Here is an 8,172-nt window from a genome sequence, read left to right as displayed (position 1 = left end):
TTTTTTCATGTGTCTCTTGGCCATCCAAATGCCTTCTTCAATCTATGTCTTTTGCCCATTTTGTAATTGTATTACCAGTTTCTTTTTCGTGTGGAGGCCTTGTAGGATTCTGTAGACTTTCATTATGAGACCCTTGTCTGAGATGGTATTGCCAAATGTTTTTTTTTTCCACAGTTAGTAGGTTTTCTTTTAAAAAAGAAAACCACAGGCTAGGCCTAAGTTTAATCCCATTTTGTCTCTTATGATCTTTATGGTTTAGAGCTTTACCCTTAGGTCTCTGATCCATCTTGAGTTGATTTTTGTGTATGGGGTAAGATGTAGATTCTGCTTTAGCTTTCTACAAATGGAAGTCCAGGGAGCTCTGGTGACCTAGTGGCAAGAAATCGCACTGCAATCCCAAAGATCTAAGGTTCGAAACCACCAGCTGCTCCAAGGGAGAATGCTGGACAGTCTCCTCCTGTGTGATTAACTGCCTCTGAAAACCTACAGGAAGATCAGCTATGGGTCAGTCTGACTTGACAGTACACAACAACAGGTGGAAGCCCAGTTTTGCCAGCACATTTTGTTGAAGAAGTTGTTGTTTCCCCATTTGATAGGCTTTGTTTCCTTGTTTAACACCAGCTGACTGAAAATAAATGGGCTAATTTCTGGGTTCTCAGTTTTGTTTTATTGTTCCATGTGACTGTCATTGTACCAGTACCATGTTGTTTTGGTTATTACAGATATATAGTAGGTTTTAAGATCAGGAATGCTATGTTTCCCACCTCATTCTTGTTCAGAAGTGCTTTGCTTATTCCAGATCTCTCCCCCACCCCCCAAATAAACTTGCCAATTGCCTTGGCTATCTTTTTGTTATTTTTTAAATTTTTATTTTTTATATATTTTTTGTGTATGTACTGTTAAATCGGATCTGACTAGTACAGGAGGAGATTGTCCCTCCTTCTCCAGCAGAGCATCTGGTGGATATGAATCACACTCCTCTGGGATTGCAATGCACCTTCTTGCCACTAGGCCACCAGAGCTCCCTTGGCTATCTCTTTGAAAAATGAATTTGATATCTCTCTTGGGACTGTGCTGTACAGGTAGATTGCTTTTGGTAGGATTGTCATGTTTTACTGTATTAACTCTCCTTATTCATGATCTGGGAATGAACACTTCCTACTTAGGTATCTTATTGTTTCTTGCACAGCTGCTTCTTTTTTCAGATTGTGAACCAATTGTTTCCAGTTCTATTTGCATGTCTAAATTTAGAGTTATCTCTAAATCTATCTGATTTCTGAGACCTTCTGGAATTCAGTGGATTGAATTAGTCTGTATGTATCTGGTTTTCCATCACTGATGGAATGTTTTCCTTCCTTCCTTCCTTCCTTCTTCCCTCCCTCCCTCCCTCTCTCTTTCTCTCTTTCTTTCCTCTTCCTCTTTCTTTTATATCGAAATTAATTCTTATATATAGTTTGTCACTTATCCAATTGCTATTCAGTCTATACGTAAAGAACAAAACTATTTGTACAATTGCCAATTCTCTATCCTTATGAGGTTTTGAACTATCTTTTTAATCATTTTAATGTGCAATTAAGAGGGAACAATATAAAGTTTATAACTTTCCATTTTAAAAATGTAAGAGAGCTCTTTTAGAGAACTATCTGTATATATTGTATATCCAGCACAATGTACTGCATTAGAACTTACTGAGCTCAACCTAGTGAGCTTTTATTATTTGTTCAAGATTGATTTTACAAAGTTATTTTTCAGACTTGCAGATAATAACATTAAGGGAAGGGGGGGGGGAGCCATGCCAGCAACCTATAACATTATCATGATAAATGAGTTTGGAATGGATTTGTTTGTCTTCCATCAAAGCCAGTTTTAATAACCTCTTCTGGCACAGCAAAACAAGATAATATTCTTTACATTTATGTTTATGTTGTTGTTGTTATGTGCTGTTGAGTCGTTTCCGACTCATAGCGACCCTATGCACAACAGCCCTAAACCCTGCTCTATCCTGCGCCAACCGCACCGCCTCTGACACACCCATCCCGATTACCCCAGTCACCAAATCAATCCATCTCATAGAGGGTCTTCCCCTCCTGCGTTGTCCCTCAACCCTCCCAAGCATGATGTCCCTCTCCAAGGACCCGTCCCTCCTGGCAACATGTCCAAAGTATGTCAGACGAAGCCCCAGAATCCTTGCCTCCAAGGAGTAGCTTGGTTTAATCCTCTCCAAGATAAATCTGTTTGTTTTCCTGGCAGTCCAGGGTACATTCAGTACCCTTCTCCAGCACCACAGCTCAAAAGCATCCACTCTCCTTCTGTCCTCCCTAGTCATCGTCCAACTCTCTGATGCATAACAAGCGATTGCAAATACCATGGCCTGTATCAGGCGCACCTTAGTCTCCAGAGAGACACTGTTGCTCCTGAGTGCTTTAGAGAGGTCCCTAATAGCAGACTTTCCCATCGCGATACGCTTTTTGATTTCCTGACTGCTGGTGCCAAGAGTGTTGACTGTGGAACCAAGCAAACTGAAGCTGTGAACAATCTCAATCTCTTCGTCATCCATCCTGACACTGCCAATTGGTCCAGTGGTGAGAATGGAATGTTCTTAAAATCAGTGTAGTACATTATTGTTACTAGATGCTATTGAGTTGACTCCAACTGAGTGATCCCAGGAACAAGAGATCTGAACCTTGCTCGACCCTGCGCCATGCTCACAGTCTCACCATGCTCAAGCCCACCGTTGCATTCACCATGTCAACCCACCTTTTGGGGGTCTTTTTCTCTTTTGATGGCTTTCTGCTTTCCTCCGTGTAATATCCTTTTCCAAGGATTGGTCCTTTCTGATAACATGCCCAAAGTATGTGAAGTGAAGTTTCACCATCCTTGCTTCAAAGGAGCTCCTTGATTGTATTTCTTTCACAGCAGATTTGTTTGTTCTTTCGGTAGTCCATGTGACATAGTGATAAATATCTCAATTACACAAGCTCTTTATCATAGCTGGCTTCATGCACCTAAACAAAATACATCAAGGGAAAATAGTAGTTATTTCCTTTATATCATTATCAACACCAGATATTAATTTCTTTTACAGATGTCTGTGATAATGATAGTGATGTTTCTGGTGGCTTGGTCTCCTTATTCCATTGTGTGCTTATGGGCTTCTTTTGGTGACCCAAAGAAAATTCCACCATCTATGGCAATCATAGCTCCACTGTTTGCGAAGTCGTCTACATTCTACAACCCATGTATTTATGTGATTGCTAATAAGAAGTAAGTAATGACTGAAACACTTCTCTGTTTAACAAGACTTGATAAAAGGCAATGGATAATGGTCTAAGATATCTACAAAGGTAAGTAACAGAAATTCACTTCAGACGAGTGTAAGAAGAAGAGTGTTTAGTTTAGCTTATGTAATGGATTCTCTAGCTTTGTCACAGGCTTTCCCACATGATGACAGAGATAATCATGGATAGTCCAAGAATCAAGCACTTCTAGTTAACCAACTCCAAATGTGAGCTTCGTCACAGAAGATTTTCTGGTAGAAATGTCCCTCGAGGTCCCTTGGTTCAGCTTGGTTCATATGACTAATTAGTTGTTGTTTCGTAGACTCAAACTCACAGTGACCCTATGTGTGCTCCATAGAACTAGGTTTCCAGAGACCATTTTTTGAAAGTGAACCACCAGTATTTTCTTCAAAAATGTTTCTAGATGCCCTGGAACCTTTAACCTTTTGGTTAACAGCATTAACCACTTGCATCTCCCTTATTCCATCCAAAATATATGGAATGAGTTTACAAAAAGATGCTGTTGGTTGCTTATGCTTATTAGTTGATACCAATTAATGATGACCATGTGTGTTACAGGGTAGAGGTGTTCTGTAGAGTTTTCTTGGCTGAGGTGTTAGTAAAAACAGAATACCAGGCCTTTACTTTTACAGAACTGCTTGGTAGGTTTGAATGGCCAACATTTAGTTTAGCATTTGATTGTAAATAATGCCACCTAGTGACTTTTTCCAAAAGACAGAGCCATTCTATTGCTGGGAAATGGACAAGGCAATGTTTGCTTCCTATGTGGGGAATACTGTTGTATATTTATTAGGAAAACAGTCTATTACCCAAATACAAGAGGAAAAAATTCAGTGCTAACATAAATGGCTTCAAGCATCAGCTGCCATTAGGATAGTAGACAGTTTCACTCTCCTATATTTTTGGACTCAGCAAGGATTTTCTTTCATACTTACTTTGTGAAGTTGAAATGATTTTATTTTTGTCAAAGAAAAATGGAATAATGAACCTATTCATTATGCTTAAATATTTGACCAGGGGGAAAAAAAATTCTGTAATGGTCAGATATTTTGAACCTGAAATGTCAATGCTCCTTTTTATTAAACTTATGTATTTAAGTATATGCTTAATATGTATACATGTTGTGAAAAACCAAACATTTTAAACAGATCAAAATAGAAGAACAGAGGACTCATTTTTAATTTAGAGGCTGTTACTAGTTTTTTTTTCAAGAGTCAGTTATTCTCATCCCCTTCTTCTTAATTTCAACTGGTCTTTACTCAAAAAGCCCCATAATCATTGAGTAAGTCTAGTTGTTGCTCTTAGGTTTGTTGAACTGAATACAACTCATAGTGATCCTGTAGATAACAAATCTGAACCGTGTCTCATGCTCACAATCCCTGGCACACTTGAGTCCATTGTAGTGACTGTGTTAACTCCCCTGGTTGAATTCTTCTTCATCTTCACTGTCCCTTCACCTTGCCAAGCATGATGCCATTCTCCAAGGAATAGCCTCTCCTCGCAACATGCCCAAAGCATGTGAGACGAATCTTTACCTCCAAGGAGCACTCTGGCTGCACCTTCTCCAAGACATATCTGTTTGTTCTTTGACAGTCCATGGGTTAGTCATTATTCCTCTCCAATACCGCAGGGAAGTCTGGCGAGAAGCGGCACTGCAATCCCAAAGGCACACAGTTTGAATCCACTGGTTGCTCTGTGGGGGAAGCATGGGCCTCTCCACTCATGTGATTAATTGCCTCTGAAAACCCACCTGAAGTTCAACTATGGGTCAGTTCCAACTCAACAGTACTCAACAAGTTGTTTTTTTAAAGATTGCAATTGACATTAGAAATGTCCTGTTAAATCCTCGTAATTATTTGACATTATCAAAAGTCTTCAGTATTTAAAAGCATTGGCTTTTGGCTGTACCATTTACCCTACACTTTTGTAATGATTATGATAGTGCACAATTAAAGCACTCCATGACTAACACTGAGTATTTGACTCCATCCAGAGATGCATTCTTCTCAGTGTTAACACAAATTGTGATCTGTACAGTCAAATGCCTTTGCAGAGTCAATGGCATACAAAGAGACATTCATCTGGTACTCTCTGCTTTCAGCCAAGATCCATCTGACACTGACAATGATGTCCCTAGTGCCACAGCCTCTTCTAAACCCAGTTTGTATTTCTGCTAGTTCTCTATTGATTTAGTGTTCCAGTAATTTTTGGGTTAATATTCAGCAGGATTTTACTTGCATATGATTTTAGTGATATTGTTTGATCATTTCAACACTCTGTTAGATCATCTCTTTTTGGAATGGGAATAAATATGGATCTCTTCCAATCAGTTGGCCAGAGAGTTGTCCTCCAGATTTCTTGGCATAACCTGGAGAGTGAGTCCAGGACAACAATATCTGTTTGTTGAAATATGTCAATTGGTATTCCATCAATTCCTGGGGCTTTGCTTTTTGCCAATTCCTTCAGAGTAGCTTGAACTTCCTCCTTCATCACCACTGCCTGTTGGTCATGTGTTGTTTCATAAAATTATTTGGTGTCAGCCGATTCTTTTTGGTAGAGTAATTGTGAATTCTTTCCCTCTTCTTCTTTTTTTTAAATACTAGTTTATTTACACAGCTCGAATGCATTGTTTTCATGAACATATTCTTCCAGTTACACTCACCCCTCACCCATGCTTCCTGGATCATTCTGTATTCTGTCCATAGCACCCTTAAGTATTGCAACTTGAGCCTTGAGTTTGTTCTTCAGTTCCTTCAGCATAAAAAAAATGCTGAGTGAATTAATCCCTTTTGGCTTTCTGATTCCAGCTCTTTGCATATTTCATTTTAATACTTTGCCTTGTCTTCCCAAGCTTCCCTTTGAAATCTTCTGTTCATCTCCTTAAGGTCCTGATTTCCTCCCTTTACTTTGACATTTTAGCATTTTAGTGCAATATTCAGAGTCTCTTCTGAAATCCGTCTCAGTCTTTTCTTCTTCTTCTGTCTTTGTAATGACCTTTTGTATTCTTCAAGGATGATATTGTTGATATCTTCCCACAGCTCATATGGTCTTTGATAATTGGTGTTCAAAGCCTCATATCTGTTCTTGAGACAGTTTTTAAATTCATGTGGGATAGACTCAAGGTCAGATTTTGGTTCTTGTGGATTTGTTTTCATTTTCTTTAACTTTTATTTGAACTTGCGTGTAAGTACTTGGTGGTTTGTTCTACAATCAACATCTGGCCTAGTTTTCATAGCTGGTATTGAGTTTCTCCAATGACTTTCTACAGATGTAATCAGTCTGACTCTTGTGTAGTCCATCAAGTGAGGTTCATGTATAAAGTTGCCGTTTGTGTTTCTTACAAAAAATTATACAGTGCAGTAGAGGAAAACCCTGGATGAGATGGATTGACAGTCACTGGGGTAGGGGTTTTGGAGACAGTGAAATTGGCTCAGGGTATAGCAAGATTCAGAGCTCTTGTGCGTAGTGTTGCTGTGAGTCACAGTCAAGTTACTTTGATGACACTTAACAACAACAACAACAACAACAACAGAGATGCATTGGAGAAAAGGATCACAATCTAATGAAGATACTAAAATTTAATTATTATACATGTTTAAGATGTCAGTTAGTAGTAATTGTTGTGTGCCCTCTGGTCAGAACCAACCCAAAATGGACCCTACAGGGAGTTTTCAGTGAGACAGTAAATTGTATGGGAGGAGATTACCCATCCTTCTTCCGTGGAGCAGCTGGAGATTTGAACTGCATGCATTTGAGGTTGCAGTGCAGTATTTTACCACTAGGCTACAGAGCTCCCTAGTTAGTAGTAGTGTTGTTGTGGTTATGTATCATTGAGTCAGAACCAATAGCTGACCCTCCAACAGGTTTTCAGAGGCTTAAATTGCATGGAAGAAGGCTGCTCATCCTTCTCCTATGGAGCAACTGGCAGAATCACACGGTGAGCCTTTGGGATCGCAGCATAGATTGTTAGTACTAGGCACCCAGAGTTCCTTGTAGTCAATAGTAATGATATTTTATTAGTATTTAACGTCTTTTTAAGAGCTCCAAATCACTGTAAGTTGATTCCACATTTCCTCTTCTTTATCGCAGGTTCCGGAGAGCAATATTTGCCATGCTCAAATGTCAGACTCACCAAGCAATGCCTGTGATGAGTACTTTACCAATGAATATATCTCAAAATCCAGTGGCTTCTGGAAGAATCTGAAGCAGGAGAAGAGCACACACTATCAACATTTTTCTTTTTTTTAGGAATAATTTTCTTTTAAATTTGACCCAATTTAGATCATATGCAGACCTAGATAAGTGTCCTATTATATTGTAAATTCTTACAGTGCAGCAAACAGTTCTTTCCGAGTTATGTCTACTCCAGTACATATGTCTTTAGTTTATTGTAGGCAAACTTACCTCTGTGATGGACTTAGGCACCCAAGATTAAGACCCCTGCTGTCTTTTCCTTGTCCATACATAGTATATTACAGTATGTAAATGCCTCCTCAGACTCAAATTATTATTTTAAAAGACTTTCTTTGTTGCTAGTTTGCTTTCTGGAGTGACTGAATTTGTAGTAGAACATGTTATGCCACTGCAACTGCTTGTGGCCTTGTAGGCTTGGTGCAAACTTTTTAGCAGTGAAACCAAAGTCTTTTCTTCATAACTTCATTCTTGCCTGGATTCCAGTTCTGTCTTCTGTTTTCTTACTTTATTATTTTTTTTCTTTTTATATTTTCTACTTCATATTTTTGCAGGCAAAAGATGAGAAATCTCTTCTCATGTGACTAATTGTTGTTGTTGTTGTGTACCATAGAGTCCACTCATAGCTGACCCTCTGGAGGGTTTTCAGAGATAGCTAATTGCACAGGGGGAGATTGCCCAG

At 39.0% G+C, this 8,172-nt stretch overlaps 1 protein-coding gene across 1 annotated transcript in view; it reads left to right on the top strand.

The window, feature by feature from the left end:
* RRH (retinal pigment epithelium-derived rhodopsin homolog) overlaps nucleotides 1-7,636 on the top strand; it is a 35,069-nt gene extending 27,433 nt beyond the window's left edge. Inside the window, exons 6-7 of the mRNA XM_006881091.1 lie at nucleotides 3,086-3,264; nucleotides 7,389-7,636. Coding sequence (XP_006881153.1) covers nucleotides 3,086-3,264; nucleotides 7,389-7,503 — 294 coding nt within the window. The 3' untranslated portion in view covers nucleotides 7,504-7,636. The remainder of the gene's footprint in view (nucleotides 1-3,085; nucleotides 3,265-7,388) is intronic.
* The last annotated feature ends 536 nt before the right edge of the window (nucleotides 7,637-8,172 follow it).

This window comes from Elephantulus edwardii, unplaced genomic scaffold (assembly GCF_000299155.1).
Source record: "Elephantulus edwardii isolate Elephantulus edwardi_28Jun2011 unplaced genomic scaffold, EleEdw1.0 scaffold00012, whole genome shotgun sequence".
Classification (NCBI taxonomy): domain Eukaryota; kingdom Metazoa; phylum Chordata; class Mammalia; order Macroscelidea; family Macroscelididae; genus Elephantulus; species Elephantulus edwardii.
The sequence above is the reverse complement of the archived record's forward strand: the minus strand, read 5'-3'. Positions and strand labels throughout refer to the sequence as shown.